Consider the following 25,889-nt stretch of genomic DNA (forward strand, 5'->3'; position numbering starts at 1 on the left):
ATCAATTGAAATGGACATCACCAGTAGTGGGTGGCCTGCACCCTAAACTACACGGGGAGTCAAACCGCCTTCTGAACACTGGTGCACACTTAACATCCCGAGAACTCAGCCATGCCAGAAGACTCACGGCAGTTTCTCTCATCACTCATGTCTCCACAGTCATTGTCGAAATCGCACCACCAAATGCTGTTGATACAGTTCCCGTTGCTACAGCGATACTGGTTGCGAAGACAGGTGTTCTCTAAACATGGGGGGGAGGAAATGAAACATATCATTTTTACCACTAGACCAAGGACTTTCTCTTTTGAGTTTCCATTTCTCATCCTCCAACAACATTCTGCTGTAGGTGGTAAAGGAGATGCAGGCACACGTACATACAAGGAAGGAAGCAATCCCAGGAGCTGCCTTCTTTCATCTTTAAATTAAAATTGCAGGAGAAGAGACAAACTGGAAGTATTCAGAGGTGGCTACAATGATGAAAAAGGATAATGATAGCACCAGTCTATGGGTAGCAAACACTGTAATCAGCAAAAGGAAATTCTAATCACATGAGCAACTCTTCCATGGACTGTGCCTACATAGTATTAAAACATACAAATTCAATACATCTATCACTGTATTATACATAAAGTCAGTTGTCTGTACCTCTTCCATATTCATAAGTTTGACCAACCATGCACCAAAAATATTGAGGAAAATAATTGCATCTGTACTTAACATGTACAAACTTTCCCCCCATCATTACTCTCTAAATAATATAATATAACACCTATTTATACAGCATTTACTTGTACTGGGTATTGTAAGTAATCTAGATAATGTACACAGTAGAATGTGTCTAGGGTATAGGCAAATACTGGGCAGTTTTACATAAAGGGACCTGAGTATCCATGGATTTCAGTACCTAAGGAACTCCTATAACCAATCCCTGGAGATACTGAGAGAAGACATATATAGTTATATACTATTACATGTCCATATATATTCAACTTAATAACTGTATGGGTTACTAAGATTTCACTAAGTGAATGTCTTCCACCCCATGACTCCTTTAAAGCAAGAACTTATACAGAAAATACATACTAGGTCAAGGACACATGATGCCAGCCTCATGTTTAGATAATCAAAGCCCCTTTGCCCTCCTCCTAGAGTGTACTGTGAACTCAATTCCTTTCCAAATAGCATTAAGATGTCATTCAGAGTCTGAAAGGAAGTCTCCTGTTTCTAAGGCAGGAAGGTTCATCTTTTTTCCATTTGTGTTTCTTAAGGAAGATGGACTAGAAGGCTTCTGTTGTGTACTTCACTCACTGCCCTGGCCCCAGAGGCTGCTGTGAGTAGTGAGGTTAGGATTACAAAGCAAACATGACCTGGGGAATAAGGAAAGGCAGGAATTCTGCCATCAATCCAGGCACTTCACGGCAAGTCCGCATTCCAGAAGTTCTCATTGACAGAAATATGAGGCTGGGGACTGGGGAAGTGGCAAGGAGGGAAAAAGACAGGCGGGGGGGTGGGGAACCCAAAAGAAACAGTTCTCTTTTCAGATTTTAAATCTACATATTCAAATTCAAAGGGGCTGGAGACAAGGCTACTACAGCCATTTAGTTCTGGCTTGGAAATCAACTTTGCAAATTTTGATCTGAAAGTTTAGGTCATTTTGGGCTGGGGGTGACAGACAGAAGACTCCTGGGTGAGAGCAGTTGACTCTTAGGTAGTCAAGCCATTTAGGTTTCCAAGGTAGGTTGCTCCAATTCATAGGAAGCAGGAGAAGTTGGAGAACCTAGATGTGAGGGGTAAGTGAGGAAAGGAAGAGGCAGAAGAAAACATGGTAGACCATGAAGAAAGCCTGCATTGTTTTAACATTAAACTAAAAGGCACAGCAATTACTTTCACATGAACAACTCAGGACTGTTCTGAGTGGGCACTGAAGTGCCATGGGCCTTCAGTGTTCCTAACTATCTAGTGGATTTCATTTCTACCTGGGACTTTGTTCAAAAACCTGGAAGGTTATGCAGATATGGGAGGGAGGCAGAAAGTAGGGAAGGAGAAAGAGGGCAGGAAAGTAAAAAGAACTCACCTTCTTTAACACAGGTGTTGTTCTTCAGCTGATAACCCTGAGGACAGTCACACATTAGGTCCCCAGAGGGGAGGACACTGCTGGTCACACCCTCTGGGCACCTGCAGCTTTTGCTGTTGTTGGCCTTGGGCAGGCACAGCAGGCTGCATGGCCTGGGCACACAGGCATTGCTTCCTGTAAAGACAACACAGACCAGCAGCATTGTAGATTAACAGATGTGTGGTGGTGGGGGCGGGGGAACAGAACAGGAGACCCCCTGAAACCTCCTAGTCACACAGATATAAAGTTAAGAAGCTCAGAAAGGTTACATGAAAGCTCTGAGCACCTCCTATGCTGACATCCTCTGCTCCAAACCCTGGGCAGAAGCTTGAACCACACACCCACACTTTCTCCAGTGACTCGTCTCCCCAGCCTCTGCTCCATCAGGCTGCCCTGGGCAGCAGATACTCCTTCTGGAATGTGGAATTGAGTCACTAGAGGCTAAAAAGGCAACTGGGGACCTGGAGCTGGGACTGGAGTAAGGTTCACAGAAGGTGGTTGACAAAGGTAGTGCCTGGGAGGCCAAAACCTTGTGCAAGTCAAAGCTGTGAAGAAATAAATACTGAGCCTGCAGAGTCAGGGAACTGACAGAGACTCATGGAGACAACAAAGGATACCACCAGGGCCCCAGAGACAGAAAGGATGGCTTTGTCACCCTTGGCTGCAGTCCCTTTAAGGCTCACCTAGGCCTCTCATCTTTGGATTTCTTCCTATCTCCCCTGATTCTTTCAATAACTCTTTTTACTTGAGCTGGCTTAAGTGGTTTCTGTTCTTCAGGACCCAAAAGCCCTTTTAGAATACACACCAGGTGACAATGGGGCCTGGGGAAAAAAATATCTAGATCTCCCACAGCTAAAGAGCCAAGTGAAGGACCAACCACAGTTCTCATTTGTCATTGTCACACATACAACAGATCCACAGAAGCATGGCTTCATGATGATCTCTACAACTATTCTCAATCTTTTCCCTGGTTCAGCTTAGCATGGAGAGTACCAGATAGAATCCAAGACATCTACTCCTGCACTCCTGAGAGCCTGTGTGGATGACCAAAGATGGCAAAGGTGTGTTCTACCCTTACCTTTCCAGGTTCATCACCTGTTTTGTAACAACTAGAAACATGAGCCAACCTTAGAGTAACACAAAAGCCTCAGCAATTGTGAAATGTATGTTGTTTTCCTTCGTCTATGGCTATCAATTATGAAAATGGTAAAAATAAATATAAAAACTTTGATAAATCTCAAGTGCTGATTCTTGAGCTATGCTGTCTCACAGAGAAACCCCACCCCACTCCCAACCCAGATGTCCAAGTGATCTCTTCCTATCTGGCCAGGATTTCAGCTAGGCTGTGCCTATCCTGGCCTGCAGGTTGAAAAACAGGGTTCACTGATGACAACTGCTACTGATACTGGTGATGACATACTCAATAGCTTTGGATGTGTCACTACCACTTCAGCTTTGAGTAGCACTACAAACAAAAAGTTAAAATCACAATGACTTAGCAGTAATGTTATTTTAATGCTAAGGAAAAAGAGTAAGAGGCATTGCCAAACAGAACAAATAAGCACACCCAAGAGAGTGAAATCTATGTGATGAAATGTTCAAAAAGGATCAGTCAATAACTCTACCATAACAGCGCAATTACGGTTCGTCACTAGATGATCAGTGCTTAAGTCCCAGATATCAGCTCCCCGTGAAGGTAAGATGGCATGCAGTGCACCTTTTGCCCAAATATAACAAGCCACTGTCTACCAGAAGGAATGCAGATGGACACGGAGCCACCAATAATGAAAATCAACTCAAAAAAGGTGTGGACATTTTGTTTGTATTCAGAGAACAACCTATCACTCAACGTTACAAGAAAATGAACAATAACAGAATACAATGTTAATCAAACATACTTAATTATAGGATATTTACATGAATTGTATCTACAAACATTTTCACATGCAGAGAAAATGCTCCTAGTCAAATAAGCAAGAGCTAACAGTACAGAACCCAAAATGGAACGTCCTGTTTCAAGAAGTTAATTCCTCCAAAGATGTATGGCACTGCAGTACCCAGGACAATTCTCAAACCAAACCAACCAGGTCTGACTGAAAGAGGTAAGCAGGGCAAAGCATCCCAGATGGTGTGATGTCACAGAATGGAAAGCTGGAGGGAGCGCTACATCAAAAAGACCTATTAGAGTATGGAAGGAGAATTCAGGAGAGCCCCAACCACAGCCATAGACCCTATACCTAGCATGCTGTCTTACATGGGCAAGGTGTACAGTATGAAGAACATTATCCAAGCTGAAAAATGGACAGGTAAAAGATGCCACCTACAAAGATGTCCCCTCAGAAGACCCAACTCTTAGCCCCAGGACAGCTTCACATAGTATATTCAGAACACTTTCAGATTTCTTTTTTCTCTTCTTTATTAGTGTACATGAATTGTACAAAGGGGTTTCACTGTGGAACCCCAGCAGCACAACAACTAAGAGATAGCATAGATAAATGGGACCTCAACAACTAAGAGATAGCATAGATAAATGGGACCTCATAAAACTAAAAAGCTTCTGCTCATCAAAAGAAATGGTCTCTAAACTGAAGAGAACACCCACAGAGTGGGAGAAAATATTTGCCGGCTACACTTCAGACAAAGGACTGATAACCAGAATATATAGGGAACTTAAAAAACTAAATTCTCCCAAAACTAATGAACCAATAAAGAAATGGGCAAGTGAACTAAACAGAACTTTCTCAAAAGAAGAAATTCAAATGGCCAAAAAACACATGAAAAAATGCTCACCATCTCTAGCAATAAAGGAAATGCAAATGAAAACCACACTAAGATTCCACTTCACCCGTTAGAATAGCCATCATTAGCAACACCACCAACAACAGGTGTTGGCGAGGATGCGGGGGAAAAAGGAACCCTCTTACACTGTTGGTGGGAATGTAAACTAGTACAACCACTCTGGAAAAAAATTTGGAGGCTACTTAAAAAGCTAACCATTGATCTACCATTTGGATCCAGCAATACCACTCTTGGGGATATACCCAAAAGACTGTGACACAGGTTACTCCAGAGGCACCTGCACACCCATGTTTATTGTAGCACTATTCACAATAGCCAAGTTATGGAAACAGCCAAGATGCCCCACCACTGACGAATGGATTAAGAAAATGTGGTATCTATACACAATGGAATTTTATGCAGCCATGAAGAAGAACAAAATGTTATCATTCGCTGGTAAATGGATGGAATTGGAGAACATCATTCTGAGTGAGGTTAGCCTGGCCCAAAAGACCAAACATCGAATGTTCTCCCTCATATGCGGACATTAGATCAAGGGCAAACACAACAAGGGGATTGGACTTTGAGCACATGATAAAAGCGAGAGCACACAAGGGAGGGGTGAGGATAGGTAAGACACCTAAAAAACTAGCTAGCATTTGTTGCCCTCAACGCAGAGAAACTAAAGCAGATACCTTAAAAGCAACTGAGGCCAATAGAAAAAAGGGACAGAGAAAAGGTGAGATCAAGAAGAATTAACCTAGAAGGTAACACACACACACAGAAAATTAATGTGAGTCAACTCCCTGTATAGCTATCTTTATCTCAACCAGCAAAAACCTCTGTTCCTTCCTATTATTGCTTATACTCTCTCTTCAACAAAATTAGAGATAAGGGCAAAATAGTTTCTGCCGGGTATCGAGGGGGTGGGGGGAGAGGGAGGGGGCGGAGTGGGTGGTAAGGGAGGGAGTGGGGACAGCGGGGAGAAATGACCCAAGCATTGTATGCACATACGAATCTTAAAAACTAAAAATTAAAAACAAAAAAAACCAAAGGGGTTTCACTGTGCTATTTCTATGCATGCATCAAATTTGCTCCCTCTCTTACTCTTTCAAATTCTCATTGAAATTTTCAATGGGGTTCACTATTTTATTTTCATGTATGCACATGAAGTACTTCAATCCTATTCATGTCCCCTTCACCCACTTCTTTCACACTCACCTCTCCTGCTGGCTCCCAAACCTCAAACAGCTCCCCTTTTCAGATTTACTCTGAAAAATTCCTCCAGAACCAGTTTAGGAACCAAAAAATGCTATCATCTCACTTAAGTACCTATATACTTGGCAATTATCAAAATCAAATCTACCCCAAATAATTAACATTTACCCTCATTACAGATCTTAAAAGCCTGTGCTTCCTGTAAGTTCAAGAATTATAAGAACTCCCAAATATTTTAAGTAATGGCAGCATCAACTGAATATGTCAGTAATTTTTAAAAATAACCTCTTTAGGGAGAAAAAAAATACCTCTCTAATTCAGAATAAATTCCAGTAGCACTACTTAAAAATCAGCCAGGTATCAAGACCAAATTGAAAAATGTTCCAAGGGAATTAAATTTTTATCACAAACCAGCAACAATCAAAGTGTGGTACTCTAAGTTTCTGTCATATTGCCAGAACACTGCTATTCCAACAATAGATGGCAGAGCAGTGAAAATCTGATGGTCTTCATTGAAGTTCAAGTTCTGACATCAAGTAGACATGGCTCAAATTCTTACCACTCACCACGTGTGTGGCCTGGACGCATTACTGAACCTTTTATGTTCTCATTGTCTGCAAGATGAGAACATTATCACTATACATGGATTTGGGGAAGACTAAGGTTGGTTATACAAGCACACTAGTGTGGTGTGTATGACAGATCTCCCTTAATAAATGTACTTGTCATTATTTTGTGCTTGGCAAATAGAAAGTCCTGTATATATTAGGAACAGATAATAAAAATAACAAAGATGAGGGGCTGGAGATGTACCTCAGTGCATGCTTAGCTCATGCAAGGCCCTGGATTCAGTTCCAGCACCAAAAAAAAAAAAAGAATAAAAAATAAGCAAGACAGACCAGCATCAGGGATGCCAACATTCATTATGAATTTGTAATTATCTTTCAATGTCCTAAAAAGGCAGACAGGTTAGAGGAAACAACCTCTAGGAGACATGCAAAGGATGTGCCAACAGCCAGACTCACTGCAAAAGGTTTGACTGAACTCACACTGACCTGTCTGTGAGACTGTACACTTGTGTCTCTGGCCCTGTAGGTGGAAGGTCTCCTGGAAAGATCCTGCTCACTCACAACCAATGGAGGGTAAGATAGAATCCCGAAGGCAAACGGAGAATAGGAGCCAAGAGATACATTGACCAGCGCTGTCCAAACAAAAGGACAGTCCCAGCCAAGCCTGTGCAGCCCCAAGTCTGTACTCAATCCCCCAGCACACATCTCCCCTCCAAACCAGAATTGCCTCAATCCCTACTCTAACCTCCAGAATTACTCTGGCTAATTTCAATGAAGGTGATTCTTTGAGCCATGAAGGGAAATCATTCCTAAGCTGAGAATCGTGGGTCTCTCTGTGAAGCACCTGAAGATCACTTATACATGTGCTCAGAACACAAGCTCCCTTCCCACGTTCCACAGACAGATGTGGGGTGCTGAGTGCAAATACAGGACAGTTGTACTTCAGCTGCTGGGATAAGAAATAGCCAAGATGGAGGGTGGAGAGATCATAGCTTCACCTGAACGTGGTATCAGAGAAGCTGCTTTGTGCACATCAAACACGTGCCTCCAAGCACTTGTAAACATGGAGTCCTGCTCTTCTGGACTAGGTGACAACTTAACGCTGACAACCTGCTCTGCCAGCCAGGGAGGCTGAGCAGCAGGACTGGCATTCATCAGACAAAGGCCTGGAGATTACAGCCACTGGAGTGGAGAAGCAAGACTCTTTCATTTCTCCCTGCTCTAAAAACAGGCATCTCCTTGAAGAAAGAAGGTGACTTCTCCATTTTGTGACAGAACTGCAACAAAAGCCCAGCTCCCACACTAGTGAAGACTTTGGGGAAGCTAACTGATTTCATTCCTTAATCTGCAAACCATGGATCATAACACCAGCCCTCCCCACTCACAGGCCAGTGCTGAGGACCTAACAATAATACAGACTTACATTTGCAGGACACTTTATAGGGTGTTCTCATGCTATCTTCCTTGGCCCAAAGGGATAGCAATGATATCTATAACTGTATTATTTTCCTTGTCAATTTTCTCTTAGCACTGTGAGCCAAGAACCACAAAACAGTATCAACATTCTAGTGTGAAAGAGGAGACCTAGCAGTTTGTCAATAAAGGACAGTCAGCAGACCCAGAATGCAATTTAATCCTGCAGAGATAGAGGGCAATGCTTAAAGGGACTATTCTTCTTGGGAATGCCTGATCTTTCTCTGCTAGAATCCACAGTCCAGCTGGAGATAAGTGGAGGAAAAGAACATTCAGGAAATGAAGAACTACTCAGGAGGTGGAAACCGGGAGGACAATAGTTTAAGACTAGCCCAGGCCAAAAAAAAGAAAGAGAGTTAGTTAGACCCCATTTCAGCCAAAAGGTTGACATGCAGCGGTGTGTGCCTGTCATCCCAGCTACGTGGGAGGTATAGGTAGAAGGATCACAGTCTGAGGCCAGCCTAGGCAAAAACATGAGATTCTATCTGAAAAATAAGTAAAGCAAAAAGGGATGGAGGTGTGGCTCAAGTGGTAGAACACCTGCCTAGCAAGCACTAAGGCTCTGAGTTCAAACCCCAGTATGGCAAAAAAAAAAAAAAAAAACAAAAAAACAGGAAAGGTTTTTTTTTCTCCTCAATGGTGTTAGCCTTCAGGACCAGAAGGGCAGAGCCTGGTAGCCAATTCATGGCGCTTCAGCCAACAAATCTTTAAGACAACCATCTCCACCCACTGCAGTCTTCCCTTCCTTGTTCAATTCTTCTTCTTTCAACAAATATGAACTGAGCACTAAGTGCTAGGCACTAGTAAAACCATTGAGGGGGGAAAAAAAAGACATAATCTTCATAATCTTTTCCTCCCTGGGGACTAGAGGTTCAGGGTGGGGAGCATGAAACAGACAACCACACAGCACTGCTGCAGAGGTGGGAATGCCCAATGGGCACAAAACTGTCTGAGCAGCCAGCATGGCATCATTTCCTGTGAGTGTGCCAAACATGGATTAAGCACATGCTGGGCCTCCCCAGCTGCAACAGAAGCCACACCACCAATCAGTGAGGGGCCACGGGCAGGAGGAGGGTGTAATTACCCACCAAGCACCAACACTCTAGGCAGGCAAAACATGCTGTCTTCCAGCTGTTTGTGTATCATTAGAAAAGAGATTAAGATGTCATTAAGAAGAAATTAAATAATGTTCATGTTGTCGTGACAACAAAGACGCAAGCTGCCAGATCCTGCTCTAAGTAAAGCTTGCCCACACACAGCCCCTCTCTTGAGATCCACTCTGGGGAGACTAAGGAGGAGACTCTGCCTTACCAGTGTTCTTCCCCTTGTAGAAAATCTTCATGTCCATCAGCCCTGCGAGCTGGCTGGCCAGGATCTCCATCTGGGACCCGCTGTACTTGGAAGCTCGGAATATGCTGAGCTGCGACCAGTCATCCCAATAGATCTCATTCTAAAAAGAAAACCTTTGCCTTTATTGGTTGAATGATGGGCCTGACCAAAATTCCACTTGAACCCAAGAGTCAGTGATGATGCTGAAACCTTACCAACTACCTACATGAAGAATTGCCCTTAAGAAACTATCTTGTAAGCATTCAGTTTTGACCCTGCTGGGCTCCTGTTTGAAATCTGTTTCCCAATGCTGGGCAGCCATTTTGTTCTCTAGAGTAAAAACAACTGAGAGACAACATAGGGGGCACACAGCTCACCTTACATCTGTGGGCCATGAAATCAGCAAGTCAAATAAGAAATGAGGACACAACCAAAACAAGTCTACTGGCACAGAAGAGCAAACTGAGAGCACTCCTGGAAATAGCCTCAACACTTAACCTTGAAATGTGAACAGTGGTGGAAGCCATGACCCCTGGCATCTCTGTCTACCACCCCTAAATAGGGGCTGAAATGAGTTACCTCAAACTCAGAAGAGAGCCAATTTCCAAGAAGCTAGACAGCAGCTTTGCAAAAACCCAAATGTCCCTCTCAGCAGCTCAGCGTGCTCTTCGCCTGCTCTAACCGACTGCACAATGGTGGGACAAATGAGAACTTGCCTTGAAGACAGCAATGGCATAGGGGTGAGGGAGGTTGTCCAAGATGACTGAGCGCTGCTGGCCACTGAAAGTGATGCGCTCAATACAGTCCAGGTAGGCATCCGTCCAATAGATCCACTGGTCATCCACAGAGATGCCATTGGGCCACTTCACATCCTCCGACACAAGACGATGGGCAGCAGAACCATCCATATTGCTTCGATAAATACCAGGCTTCAGGTCTCCCCAGTCAGTCCAGAACATCACCCTGCACAAAGCAGGACAGAACACACATGTCATCAAAATGAGACATGGGAGCTCAAATACAACTACAGAAAGGCAGGAAACCTCTAGAACACAATCATTTCTGTAATCACCTGTACCTGCAATATCTGATAGCATTTAATTCCTTGACCCAGAAACTACTCTACTGGAACTTATCCATACCAAATTATTCAAAGATAATGTAAGAAGAAATATACATACATCTATTAATCTAAACATAAATTGGTAGAGGAAGTAACACATGATGGTCCATTCAATAGACTACTATGAAACCTAAAAATCTCCGTGTGCCCAAATGAAACCATATGTCTTTTAGAAGGCACAAAATGGTAAATACACTATGATTCCATTTAGTGTATGCAAGCGGGGGCACAGGTTTTAAGGATAATGCTTACACCTGGGTAAAAATACTTTTGAATGATACATAAGAAACCACCAACAATAATTCCCCTTAAGGAGTATGTGGATGAAGGATTAAGAATGAGACCAGAAAAAATAATGCCTTGTTTCATAAACTTCTGTTCTCTTTTAATATCTTTGATCAAATACATAGATTACTTTTAGAATTTTCTTTTAAAAAACATTGCTAATTCTTAACTCAATGGGGGAGGGAGACTTATCCAGAATTTCTCTCTTAGTTATGTTTCCTTTTGTTAAGGAGTTAATAAAAAGCATCTCTGCATTCCCCAAGTACATACTAATTTTGAGTAAGAAAACCCACACATGCTGAGGGGCATGGGGGGGGCACTCATGGAAAAAATGGGTTCAAGTAAATGTTTGTGCCATGCATGAAACTCAAGATAGAAAAAATACCACAATATATAAGCAGGCCTGCTTAGTCTACAGAGACTCCCTTTCAACATTACCTTTTCTAGAGAAACATCTCACAGATGCAAGACATCTGGATGCCTAAAGAGAGTCTGATGCCTGCTGATGAGAAGCACATGGATACCTGACCATGATGACCAAACTGAACATTCAGAACGCTCTGTCAATAGATTATTTCCTCCACATTCATGAGAAGCCAAGTTTCCGCCCACAGGTTTGCATGTGCATGAGAATCTATTGTTGCAGCATTGTTTTGTTGTTGCGGCACTTAATACAATGCTGACTTCCTTTCAGAAGACACACTTACCCCTCTTGAGGCATGAGGACCAGAGCCCTGGGCCGATCAAGCACAGAGGAATTGATGATTGTGAGTCGGAAGTCACCATCAGGATTAGCTACCTGACCAAAAAAAAAAAGAGGATGGGAGGCCAGGATGGATCTGAGTTCCTTAAAAGACCTCAATGCCAAAGCCCCCTATCAGCTACTGCCTACAGCTCCACACCCTCCCTCCATACCCGCAATTCCCATTCCAGAGCCATCTGGGAAATTTGCCTCAATTGCCAGTCAGAAACAGCTGAGCCCATCTCTGGCTCATGTGACAATTTTTACATAGTCTGAGGGAGGAGTCTGAACTATGTGTGCTCCCCAACCCTATTCCCAGGGCATGATGATCTACACAAAGTACAGTGATCCCTTGATATGTACAGGGTGTTGGCTCCAGGATCACCCCCACACAGATAGCAAAATTCAAGAATGCACAAGTCCTTTATATAATATTGTGCAGTATGCACATCGTCCTGGACACTTTGCATCAGCTCTACAATACTCCTCATACTGACTACAGTGTAAATGCAATGCAAACAGTTATTACACTGTGTTGTTTAGTGAATAATGACAAGACAAGAAAGTCTATACGTGCTCAGTGCAGTTTTGTTTTGCTTCTCTGAATACTTTCAATCCTCGATGTAAAACCACAGAGCTGGAGGACCAACTGTACTCCATCTGTGTTTACAACTTAACTCACCCATGTAACTTCTTGCTCCAGCCACTGACAGCTGTACACTGCCCACAAAACAAATTTACAGTATGGCAGCCTTATAACAAAGAGTATGTCTTCTTTCTCCCTCTCCCACTTTGGCTGGGCTGGTCATTTAATGGTTCTCTAAGTCTGAAACACATTCACTCCTGTTTGCTCCTGCCATATCCATCCTAGGCTTGCTCTCCCCACCTCTCTCTGTAAATCCAGGATAACTTCCCTTCAGCTCCAGGCCTGCCTCCTCTCCTAACTCTTAATGACCACTCTGGTCAAAGAGCAGCACTAACTAGCTGTGGTCACAGACTCTCCTGCACCTCACATACTTCTTTCAACAGCCCTCCCTTCCCAGTCAGGCTCAGCTTGGATGCAGCAGCCCCAGGAGTCTCCCCTTGCCAAATTTCTTAATACTGCCCCACTCCTCTATCACGTGATTGCAATCACATCACCTGCTTTATGCTCTTCACTGATTTATTTTTCATCATTTTGCTTCCTCCACCGAAATTTCAGGTCTATCAGTATGCCTTGCCCACTGCTGTACCATCAATCCTGAGACCAAGTCTGGCACATATTACACACCACAGAGCACTTGTCAGATGGCTGAATGAATTAATGCATACACATCAAGAAACTGCAGCTTAAAGAAGTCTTTCACCCTACATCACTTAGGCTGAATCCAAGGCAGCCTCTCAAGGCTGGGTCTCTCATTGGCTCCTTTTGTCTCCCTGCTTCTGTTGTGCTTCCCACCTGGCCCATATGCCACACCTCAGGTAGTGCCAATCAAGAGCTGCTGAAGCAGTGCCCCAGGGCCTCAGCAGTAACCTGCATGGCTGGGTGCACCTAGGCTCCCTGACACCATGCCTTTGGTTGGTTTCCAGATCATTTATTACCCTCATGTTGCCTTGGGTACCCAAGTAAGACAGGTTACTGGGTAGCTAAGTAGCAACTAGGTAGAGATTAGTAATAATGACAGTCGTCATTACTCTAGAATAATACTGGGCTATTACTGTTATACTACCATTTTTATCATTCTTGTTATTATACTATGCCTCTAATTGGCCAAAGTATAAAACTTTCAGGTATCTTAATGGAATTTCAGGTATCCTGTTCCCATGTGAAACTTTCAGGGAAGTGTACAATCCTTCTGAGATGACCTCTTTTTCTCCCTTCTGTAAAGGCTCAGCTGGTTGATTCTTAGGAAATTTCCAGAGGTATTGATATGCTAGCTCCTACCCCATGTCAAATCTGGCTCAAAGCCCAGGTGCTCTACCTGCTCACTTACTCAAGAAAAAACACGAGAATACACATCACATACCTCAATCTTTTTAAAGCCAGCATCCACCCAGTATAGTAACTGGCTGAGGGGCTCAAAGGCCAAAGCCTCTACTGTCTCCAGGCCAGAGCCGATGATCACCTCCTGTCCTGTACTCCCATTCAAACAGAGGCGCTAGGGACAGAAGAGCAGTAATGAGCAGTGTGAAAGGCTCAGATGACTCAATGCAAAGCAGCCCCATGGATGATAACCCTTTATTCAACTGGCTCACTGCCAACGGATGAAACGTCTGTACACACATAAAGCTGGGTTTTAATAAGAGCATTACTAAAATCTATTATGGTTTTCTATTTTAAACAGAATAACAAACAGAATGAATCATTTATACTACTCTGCATTATCATTATAAACACTGGTTACTAAACCATGCTCTGTATCACAATAATGAGGCCGGAGATTACTGAGATAGGAGTCTGTTGCTTCTAAAATAAATGAAACCAGACTGCTCGGATTTTTTGACTTGTGTCTCCTTTTCATCTTTCTTCCTTTGCAAGGCTCTTGGCTGTAAGGTGCTACTGTTGGGACAGCTACATCAGCATCATCACAACCCAACCTCCCACATACCCAGGAACCCTTAAACTTCTATTAGATTGGAAATATAGATAAAACTTGTTGGAATTGCTCTTCTAAAATGATTAATTAGATAATGAACAAAGATCAAATAGCTCTCCTTCAAAATGCATGGATTTCAGGATCAGGTTTGTGTGTGGGTGTGTGTGTGTGGGGGGGGGGGTGTGTGTGTGTGGGTGTGGGTGTGTGTGTGTGTGTGTGTGTGTGTGTGTGTGTTGATGTTGTTGGAACTCCTGGGCTCAAGTGATCTTCCTGCTTCAACCTACTGGTAGCTGGGACTAGAGTTGTGTACCACTGCATCTAGCCACTTCCAGGTTCTCACCTGTGTTCTGAATAACTAAAGTAGATACTTATGGAACTGTGGATAAGTCAAGTGTCCTTATATCCCTTGGACAGAAAGATGCTAAAAAGCAGCTAGCACAATACAGGGTGACTAATTATCCTATATTACTAGTCCCAGAATTTTCCCAGCAGGAAAAGTGACGCCACACTTCAAGTATGTGAATTTGGGACTTCCTTTGTCCTTCCTATATGGACAGAGGCAGCCAGGGCAGAAAAATACGCAAACAGAAAATTAAAAATTTCCACCTGTCAGTCTTAAGATGAGTTACCAGTTTCAAACCCACCACAACCCACATCCTGAAGCTTATTTAGAACGGGCAGTCATTAGGCACAGCCTAATGATCAGACAAAGGGCTGATGGACTCACCTGGATGGAGTCCAAGGCCAGGTCAGACCAATACAAGCAGTTGTGCTCATAGTCAAAGTCCAGTGCTACTGCTGCCCTCAGTCCTGTGAGTGGCAATTGCTCCGTGGCACCAGACGCAAGGTCATAGCGGTAGATAGATTTGCGTGTGGCATACAGGATGAACTCATTCTCTTCTACCAAATACAAAACAACAGGGAACCCAGGGGTGCTGGAGAGCTTCTAGCAGGTCTGACCGGCTTCTTCACACACACACACACACACACACACACGAGACACACACACACACAGACACACACACACACACATACATAAGACACACACACACACAGACACACACACAAGACACACACACACACAAGACACACACACAGACACAAGACACACACACACACACAAGACACACACATACACACACAGACACACACACACACAGACACAAGACACACACACATACACAAGACACACACACACACAAGAGACACACACACAAGAGACACACACACAGACACAGACACACACACAAGACACACACACACACAGACACAAGACACACACACAGACACAAGACACACACACACACAGACACAAGACACACACACACATACACAAGACACACACACACACAAGAGACACACACACACGAGACACACACACACGAGACACACACACACGAGACACACACACACACACACACACACCCCTCAACCCCTTGTCAGATATTGTGGATCAAGGGAAGGAGCCCAGGAACCCGGGCTTGGAAGGCATGTCCCAGAGTCATAGTCCTGACTTGGGCAAGTTACTTAAACTCCAGTGAATCTATTTCTTCACTTACAAATGTTTTATTTGTTAGTTTCTAAAAATTTGGTCACCCAGTAAACATGCTTCTGCATCCATACTTCTGAGCTCAGCCTAAAAGTCTTCAGTCACACTCATCAACATAAGTGAGCCCAATCACCAAGTTATCCCTCACCCAATGACTGTGTCCCATAACACCGTCACCTATTAGTGATGGTGTTACTTGACTATTAGTCACTCAAGGCTGTAACTAAGTTTCTGACCAACCTGCTTACTTATTCATATGGTTCACAATGAAAAATGGCAATTAAATCAACCTGTTCGATTTTCAAAATAATAATACATTTGTTCTGTATTGTTTACAAAATGTTTCAACAACATAATCACCACAAAAATTCTGTGTCTGCTTAACAAATACTTTTGTGTAACTATGTGCACTTACTGTGTAACAGGCATTGTTTAATCCTCACAACAACAGTACCATGGAAGAATTATCATGAACCCAACTTACAAAGGGAAAAAATGAGACTGGAGAGGTTAAGTAAGTCACTCAAGGTCACACAACTAGTAAGTGGCAGAACCATGACCTGAACCCAAGCAATCTGGATCTAGAGTTTGTGCTTTAACTACTATACTCTGCTGCCTTTTGTGATGTGGGTATGAATGATGTCATTTTTAAAGACACAGAAATAGAAGCCTGTGGTGTTTAAGAGTCTTATCCAATCTCAGACAACCAGTAAAGGGAAGACCTAGTGCTCTTACTTTCCACTAGGAAATAGCCTGGAAGACACCCAACTTCCTCCACAGGAGGAGCTGGGATCACATGAGCATCCCTATCTACGGTTTCCATGCAGGAGTTTCTGGAGAGCCCAAAACACGGAGGTGCCTGCCAGGTGTTATGCTCAAAAAGGACACAGAAGACCCATGCCCTCAGTCACACCTCTCCTGATGCATGTCTTCCATCTAGCTGTTCGTCCATACCCTTTTAATATCTTTCATAACAAAAGAGTAAAACAGCACCCAACCCAAAGAAGTTGGAGAGAACAAACCATATAGGCAAGACCCAGGAGCTTTCACAGTGCCACTCTGAAGAAGGAATTAGAGACAAGAGGGTCAGAAGTCAAGCCCATGCTGAGTTCTGAAGGACAATCTTCAATGCCGTTATTTTTGAATCTGTGTACCTACCCAAATATTTATGACTTCTGAATCTCCCTAGAGAGAATAACAGTAAAAAGCTCTTTAAAGCAAAAAAAAAAAAAAAAGAAAAAAAAATAGTTAAGCATCCATTTTGACAGTATGTTACATATGGAACCAAGATGCAAATCTGAATCCCTTTGCTCCATGCCTGGACTAGCTAAGTCCCCTCCTCCACCCCCACTCTCATCCTGTTCATTCACTGAGTTCACATACACTAGCCACTGTTTTTTTATATAAAGCCTTCAATATCAGTAATGCACTGAAAAAATTAATTCTCTGGGCTGATGATATAGTTCAGTGGCAGAGCACTTGCTTAACATGTGTAATACCCTGGGTTTGATCCCTAGCACTGCAAAAAAATTAAATAATAGATAGATCCACCTAAAAATTTGACTAGGGTAAGGAGAATTGCCTTCTTTTCCCTTGGCTTCACTTTAGTAGTATCTCAGTTACCATCCATGGTAACTAAATGTCTCCTTTTGTTGTTATAATTCCCAGGCAGAAGGAGAGTGAAGACACAGGCTCATGGAGAAACACATCATGACCATTAAGATTTTTGCCCCACATCTTCCTCCAGCCTCTGGAACCTACACTTTCACTTTGCTTCTTCTAATAAAGAAGTCCTCCTTGCTTCAGGATCAGACAAAAAGGAGCATGCAGCCTTCCAGCTGCCCGTCCTAATCCTGAGAAGGAACAGAGTTCTTGACCAGTGCTGGCCATATACTGCACAGACTAGAAATGTGACTATAGTAATCATAAAAAAAACAATTTCAGGGGCGATCAGAAGGATTGTGGTTGCAGGCCAGTATGGGCCAAAAGTGAGACCCTATCTGAAAAATAACCTAAAGCAAAAGGGCTGAGGGTGTGGCTCAAGTGGCAGAGTACTTGCCTAGCAAGAGCAAGGCAAAAAATAGTAAGAAAAATGACTGTATTCTAAAAAAACCCTTCCACATGCCCAAATTACTTCGTCTTTGCAAAGATGTTATGGTTCCCATTAGCCCTATGAAATGTCTTTTTCTTTCTGGGTACTTCCCTGCCTTCTATTTCCTGCCTTTTTTTCTTTGACATTTAGAAAGTGGCCTGCACTTCATTCCCTGTTCTAGCTTCTCCAATCAGAACAGAAAATAGCTTTCCTGCCAGTTGTGATGATTTTAAACAAACTGTTTTTTTCCTTGCTGAATTATCTTCAGAAATATTTATTACAAAAGTATGCACTCCAAGTCCTTAAGAGCAATCACTCAAACCACACTCACCAAAGTCCTCATCAAAAACAGCTCTTTTGAGAGGAATATGTGGATATTATCTGCTCATTTGCAGGAATCTGCTGAAGTGGTGGTTCTTTTTACATCTCCACATCGAGGTATGTTAATTACTCTGGTAATGATGGAAGATTAAATTAAGGGACTAATGAGTTTAGCATGAAAAACATCAAGGCAAGCTGGCAGGCAGTGAGCAGAGGAAAGGCTGCCCTGCCCTGCCCTGCATCTTTCAAGATTCATTTGGGGCTCAGGGAGGTTCCAGGCACCACAGCACTGGCAGAAGTCATCTCTACTCCATGGCCCTCACCAACAGGCATAAGCCAGAGGAAAGAGTCAGAGGAAACAGGGAAAGTTTATACATGAGTAAGATCTGGGAACAGTGAAGAAAGCAAAGAGGCTAAGAGATCAACTCTTGTCTGAGCTACCATAATTCCATGTCTGTTGTAAATACAGACGCATCACCACTACGTCAGTTTAAGACATAGTTTGAAACACACTATACTTTTATAGCTTTGTACTCACTCCAAAGAACTTTGTTATAATTAGTGGACATTTTGATCATCTAAAATAATAGGACAGACACATGTCATTTGGGTAATGTCCAAGGAAGGGCCTGAGCCTTCTAGTCTGAATTTTACCTGGCATGAGATGTGTGACCTTAAGCACATATTTTAACTTTCTCCTATGAACTTGCTTCCATAAATATATATATATATATATATATATATATATATATATATATATTTTTTTTTTTTTAATGAGAGCTGATAATATCCGGTCTGTGTTGTTGAAAGGATTAAACTGGCAACACATGGAAAAGTACACTAAAATCCACAAAATCACATTATTAAAGTACTGGCTACAACTACTTTATAAAATTAAGATGGACACTTAGCTACTTCCTAAAAAAGCCACAAGTCTCTCTCTATTTAACTCTGACAAACAATTGAAAAACAACCAGGAGTCTGGGGATGCCTCTGAACCACCAGAGCCTAGCATACAATAAATGCAGTATTTTTCAATGAACAGAGGAATTTCCCACAAAAAATTGATCCAATATGAAACACTCCCCATTCCTGTAAAGATGTGAGACTACACTTAAATTTAGTTTGCATTCAAAGCTTAGGGGAATGTAATGTTTGTAACTGTTGTTCTTTTTTCCACTAAGTTCAAAGAGCCACAAGCGTGGCTAGTGAGATCTGACTACGTTTCCATGATATTCCAAGAAGTCAAAAGGCAGAAACTGCCTCTCTTACCTGCTAAAGGACAGGGGACCAGCTCCCCTTCCAGGCGTGCTTCAACATCTCCACCACTGCAGGTATCCCCAGAAATCTTCCGGTAGCTGTCACCCCCAAAACAAGAGGTCAGAAATATCAAGGAAGGGTCATGGAAGCACCCCAATTAGAAGGCATCTCCACCCCCACGGACAACAGGCCCCATCCACACGTTTCCTTATAGAACTAGGAGAAAGGTGTATGGTAAACTGGTTCAGGAGAAAGGTGTCTGTTCACTCTGAGTTGGTTCTGCTTATAATTAGACTAGGTGGGCACAGACAATTTAGGGCACTGTCCTGCACAACACCTTTAAATGTATCTCTTCAAAAAATTCCTCTGAAGATGTTTCCTGGCTGAAATTTATGACTTATAAAGCTGCTAGAGTTGCAGAGACACTTAAAGAAGGGAAAGGTCAGTCTGCAGACACCAGAATTGCAACTACTTGCAATCTGCTAACTTGGAATGCTAGAACATAGAGGGTAACAGGGGTCCAGATGGTTCTCAGTGCTCCCTCTTCCCCTGGGCAGACCCCTTGTGAGACTGACTTGGCAATTTGTGGGATACGTACCCTCTTGTTCTCCTGTAAGTAGAACCCACGAGACAAGGCACAGGAGGGGAGTAGGACTTCCCAGAAAATTCCGGGTCTGGAACACAAACTTCTAAGGACAAATCTTCACTCATCTTGAAGCCAAAATCACTGAAAAGGCAAATGGAGCTCATTCAGGGCACAGTTTTACACATTTCGGGCACTTCAGTACCAACCCTGTGACTTTTACCATACTACCTATCACTGGTATTATAGGTTAGTCAACATGTTCCCTTAAGAACAGATACCCTTTTATACATTTACCAAAAACAAAAAAGCTATACATCCGAACCACAACTGGAAAACCACTATTCCATGCCATAAACAGATAAAAGCAAAATATTAAATTTTACACAGATCCAGTTCCCTATTCCAAAGACTCTAGGCTTTCCTCTCATGGTTAAAGGGATTAGCGAATGTGAAAGAGTTACTATTATTCAGTGATTATGTCTTCTTGACATAACTGGGAGAATTAAGGGAAAAATTTAAAAAAAAAAACATTTAAAAAAATTATTTTGACTATCTTCCACATATGAGAGAAAACATGAGGCCTTTGTCTTTCTGAACCTGGCTTACTTCATTTAATAAGATGCAAACATATGCACAGAAATAAGCACGATCACATATAAACTCAAATGTAGGACATGTTTGTAACAGTGGAGCTACTCTATGGAACTCAGGGAGGGAGGGAAAGGAAAAAAGAAGGTTAGAGCATCAACAATATCATAAAATATAACATCTGTATGAGTAGAGGATGTAACAGTATCTATTGAAAGCTGCTGAAAAAGGAGGGATTGGAAGGGCTGGCAGAGTGGCTCAAGTGGTAGAGTGCCTGCCTAGCAAGTGTGAGGCCCTGAGTTCAAACCCCAGTACTGTCAAAAAAAAAAAAAGGGGAGGTGGGTGATTAGAGGGAAGGGAAGGGGTAAGGAAGAGTAATAGAAGGGGTTGAACTGACCAAAGTAAAATATAGTCACAGCAGGGATGCATCAAGAAGCCCCTCTGAACATTTACTTGGAAATTAATAATGAAAGACAGGACTGTAAAATTGGTACAGTGGTTGAGGGAGGAGGTACTTGAGGAGGGTGGAGGTTGAATGAAGGAGATCAAGGTGAGGGAACACAGTTGATGGACTTTATATACCTATATGAAATAGAACAATGAAACTTCTTACAATTGCTTGAAGTGGGGTGGGGAGGGAGGTTAAGGGGAAGAGATGGCAGGGAGATCTAATTAATGTACTCTATTTATAATATAACTCTATTTGGAACTGTCACAATGAATTGCCCCTGTACAACAAAAATATCCTCATAAATTTTTTTTTAAATGTTGTGACTAAGGATTCAGTGTCATTTCAGGCCCTGTTCACAAACTATCTAAATCACCCAGGGTGCCTCCCCCTGCACAAGACCTTCTGTACTCTGGGGACATCAGCCAAACCTCCCACTTCAACAGGCAGCACCAAGAGTGGGAGGTTGGTGGCCTTGGTCAAATCCTAGCTCTGCCTTCAACCTCATGGCCTCTCTGGTCTACCCCCAACACTTGGAAAGCAAGGCAGCTGCCCTCTGTGCCTGCTCAAACTGCCAGTTCTGTAAGTCACAAGGATTCTCCATGTCCATGTACTCTACTGAGAAGCTTCACCACTCAACGACACTCACTAAACATTTCCTGTAGGAAAAGTACAACCAGCTACAGGGCAGAGTTGTTGTGTGAATTATATCATCCACACTTAGCAATTTGTGAAGAACTATTCCAAAGCCAGCAGTTTTATAACTATATTCAAAAGCTCTCATTCGTTCAATCAGTTCACTTTTTACTGAATGACTACATTAAAGTTTTCGGAGACTGGGTGAAGTACCAGAAAATAACTTACTTGCTTTCAATAGCAAAGCACCCAGCTATTTTCGCAGCTTTCTTTGACTGCAGTCAGGACCTAGAGGAAGGACTATGAAAGCACTTGGAGGCTGTTTTAGCCCAGCTTCCTCCCCTATCCACAAAGAAGAGAAAATTACAAAAAGCATCGAAAAGCATCCCTGGGCTGGAGGTGTGGCTCAAGCAATAGAGCACTTGCCTAGCAAACACAAAGCACTGAATTAAAACTCCAGTACCACCCAAAAACCAAAACAAAACAAACCAAAAAGCATTGCACATTTACAAGTAAATACATGTGCGCATATATCTCACTTTAATAAAACTTGCTTTAAGTGCATGTGCCTATATATGTACGTACATACGCCTGTATGTGCAGCTATGGGATAATATAAAATCACTGCTCACTAAGGATCGTAATTAAGAATGTGAAAGCCACAGGTCTTGCCAATGTGGAGAAATATAAAGATGTAAAAGAAACTACCCCTGAAATTGGAGCACATATACACCAAGAGTTGGGCTTCCCAATGTGTTCTGAAAGGACTATCGGAACCAACCTGATTTGCAAATGCAGTTGTCAGTCAGTGGCTGAACCAATGGACAGACACTGCCCTGCCTTGCTGGTTCCCATCTCCAATTTGGAACCATTTCCCTTCTCACTGTGATAGTCTGACTCTATCAAATATTTCCAAGAGCCTCGTGGTCAGGCTGGTTCCTTTCTAGCAGCCACAGCAAATGGAAGAACAAAGGTCAGCCTGAAATCAATGACCCTTTGCCCTTTTCACAGAGCCATCACTCCCACATGCTCTTGTGGTCTGCAGTCCAACTCCATGAAGGACAGAGCAGGTGGTTTTCCTCGTCTACAATAAAAAGACTCAGCACCCAGCAGGGATAACCTGGCAGGTTCTCACAAGCCAGATGGGGCAGGCAGGGGAAACCAGTAGGGGCTCTGACAGTATACCCAGGAAAGCACACCAACCTTCATTTGCTTTTGGTTTGTGGAAGCAGGGAGAAGGTTTATTTATTTATTTATTTACTTACTTACTTACTTATTTATTTAACAATAATGGGGTTTGAACTCGGGGCCTCTTGCTTGCTAGGCAGCACTCTACCACTTGAGCCACACCCTCCCCCAAAACTTTTTTGCTTTAGCTATTTTTGGGGTAGGGTCTTGCGTTTTTGCCTCAGACAGTGATCTTCCCCACCCTATGCCCCCTGCGTAGCTGGGATTCCAGGCATGCACCACCATGCACGGCTTGTTTTGTTGAAAAGGGGGTCTTGTTAATTTTTTTTTGCCTAGACTGGCATTGAAACATGACTCTCCCAATCTGTGCCTTCCAAATAGTTGGGGTTACATGCTTGTGTTAATGTACATGGATGGTGTTTCTTTCTTTTTTTTTTTCCAAAAGCCTATTAGCAATCATGAGGGAAGAAACCAAAATATTTGTTGGATTTCCTTACATATTTTTTATTTAGTCTTAATTTCATTTCAAAGCAGATGTCATCCCTGAGTGTCTTCAGGGGGTCTGCTCCAAACCCTCCCTGCAGATTCCAAACTCTGGGAGTGCTCAAGTGTCAGTACTGTAACCTCAAAGGCACACATCTCTCAAAGTGAAGGACTGTCATGGGTGCCAAACCTCACTGCTCAAAGCGCAGACGCACAGATGAGCAGCACCTCATCACTTGGAACCTGGTAGAACTGAAGACCCCCAGCACCCTCAAGGAGGAGTCCTCATTTTAACAAGATGCTGGGTGATTGCTATGCACATTTAAGTTGCAGAAGCACTGGTCTAGAACAGGAGTGTCCTTATATACAAAAACACAGGAGTGTTTTTGTAAATAAGGCTTTAATAGATGGCAGCCATGCCCCTGCATCCGGGACTTCCTCCATCTATGGTGTCACCATGGACATGGCTGAGTAGCTGCAACAGAGACCACATGGCTTTGTAAAGCCTAGAACTTTTGCTAGCGGGTTCTGCTCCAATCTCTGGTCTACCACGTATCAAAGGGTCTGGCTTTACTTCAACACGTGCAGTGCTGCCCAAAGTAAAACACACCTCAGCAACCAGTGAGATGGGAGTTCCATGGACGTTCAGGGGCCTTGGCTACTGCTGAATTACAGATGGAAAAGAATCCTTCTCTGCACTCTGCTGCTGGTACCATCTTCCCTCGGCTGTGCTGCCCACTGCCCTCAAAAGCTGTCAAGGCCCCTCCAGCTTCGAGAATGGGCTCCAGCCCCTCAGTCTCCACTCCTACTACATGTTGCCTTTCCCACCTCATCTCCACGCACGGACCCCACCCCACACACCCACCAAGGCATGCAAACCAACTTGCTAACGATACTCTCCTGCCTCCACACTACCGCACTGCTGCCACATGGCCTGCGAATGATCCGTCCCCATATCCAGATGCAACCTCAAAGCCCACCTCAAACAGGACCTCTTCCAAGCATTCCCTGACTTGGGGTGGAGATGTACTTTGAGTGCTGGAGGGCCTGCCTAGCAAGCACAAGGCCCTGAGTTCAAAACCCAGTATCACCAGAAAAAAAAAATTCCTGATTTCCAACTACAAACCCCAGCTCTTCCTTTCAATGGTCCCAATAGGCACCTGCTCTTCCTCTAAGGCCCCTGCCCCTCCCATCCCGTCACAATGATGTCACTTCTTCTGCTTAACATTCCCAGCAAGGCCTTGGACGTTTTGCTCAAGGAATAATAAATGATGAAAAATACATATACTAACATCTCCTCACTTCAGATAAGGAAGGACGAGCCCTGTAGGATGGGGGTCCTAAGAAAAACAAGTCACCTACAATGGAACTTTGGCATGGTCCTTTTTCTTTCTTTTTTACTGGGATTTGTACTCAGAGCCTCGGGCTTGCTAGGCAGGAGCTCTGTCATTTGAGCCACACCTGCAGACCTTTTTGCTTCAGTTATTTTTCAAGTAAGGTCTCACACTTTTGCTCTGGGACACAGCCTTGGGACTGTGATCCTCCTATCCATGTCTCCTATATAGCTAGGATTACAGATGTGTGTCACTATGCCCAGTCTAGCATGGTCCCTTTTTGGGTCACCTCCTAGAAATAAAGCCCAGAGCTATCTATCCCCACAGAAATGACTGCAGCTTCCTGAAGTCACAACACTCTACTGCATGACATGGCTGTAAGAGCTAACGCACACAGTGTAAGTAGGAAGTGCCCAGCAGAGCCGCTGACATGTAAGAGATGCTAAATAAATATACATTTCCCTCTATTCCTTTCCCTTTCTCAGGGAAAGGACCATGTCCTTGTCCATCAGCCCCACACTGCTTTGTACATATAATGCAACTCAATGTCCCAGGCTTTGCAGGAGAACAAACCATTCATAGTCCTCCCGGGTGCAGGAGCAATTGGACACAACCACCGGTCTGTCAAAGTCTTCTCCGTTAAAGCATGTTGCATGGGGGGTCCTCCGTTTGAAAACAGTCTTATGTCCTAGCAAACATTCATTCCCCCTTTCATCAGAGGGGGACCACAGCTTATAGTCATTCTCTGTGCAGGGAACCCCTGAGGACAAAAGACAGACAGCATGAAGTATCAGAGTGAGGTCCAGGAAGGGTCTGTGACTCACCACCCCGCAGCCCAGCCCCCACCTCCAGTGCATCTTGCTGCCAAACAGCAAGTGCAGTCAGGAGCTATCCTAGGCCTCTACCTGGCTTATGCTGCAGCTGGCAGCACCCATGAGAATGAAAATGAAGGGCTGGGCCATGGCTCAGGTGGTAGAGCACCTGCCTAGCAAGGAAGAGGCCCTGAGTTCAAGCCCCGGTACTGCCAAAACAGAAATATCTGAGAGAATAAAAATAATGTCACTTGAAGTACAGATGTTCATCTGAAAGACCTGGGAAGAAACAAGCCACTTTACACCACTAGATTTCTGAATGATTATTTTTGGGGGGTGGGGCATTTGAGACAGGGTCTCACTATGTAGCTCAAGCTGGCCTGTAA

At 43.4% G+C, this 25,889-nt stretch overlaps 1 protein-coding gene across 1 annotated transcript in view; it reads right to left on the minus strand.

The window, feature by feature from the left end:
- The window catches only part of Sorl1 (sortilin related receptor 1), a 163,475-nt gene that overhangs the window by 60,219 nt on the left and 77,367 nt on the right, over window positions 1-25,889 (minus strand). Inside the window, exons 14-23 of the mRNA XM_074066519.1 lie at window positions 25,265-25,451; window positions 20,027-20,155; window positions 19,441-19,526; window positions 14,934-15,106; window positions 13,637-13,768; window positions 11,596-11,687; window positions 10,197-10,443; window positions 9,463-9,601; window positions 2,075-2,248; window positions 128-241 (exon numbers count right to left, since the gene is read on the minus strand). Coding sequence (XP_073922620.1) covers window positions 128-241; window positions 2,075-2,248; window positions 9,463-9,601; window positions 10,197-10,443; window positions 11,596-11,687; window positions 13,637-13,768; window positions 14,934-15,106; window positions 19,441-19,526; window positions 20,027-20,155; window positions 25,265-25,451 — 1,473 coding nt within the window. The remainder of the gene's footprint in view (window positions 1-127; window positions 242-2,074; window positions 2,249-9,462; window positions 9,602-10,196; window positions 10,444-11,595; window positions 11,688-13,636; window positions 13,769-14,933; window positions 15,107-19,440; window positions 19,527-20,026; window positions 20,156-25,264; window positions 25,452-25,889) is intronic.

Source organism: Castor canadensis, chromosome 2, assembly GCF_047511655.1.
Source record: "Castor canadensis chromosome 2, mCasCan1.hap1v2, whole genome shotgun sequence".
Classification (NCBI taxonomy): Eukaryota; Metazoa; Chordata; class Mammalia; order Rodentia; family Castoridae; genus Castor; species Castor canadensis.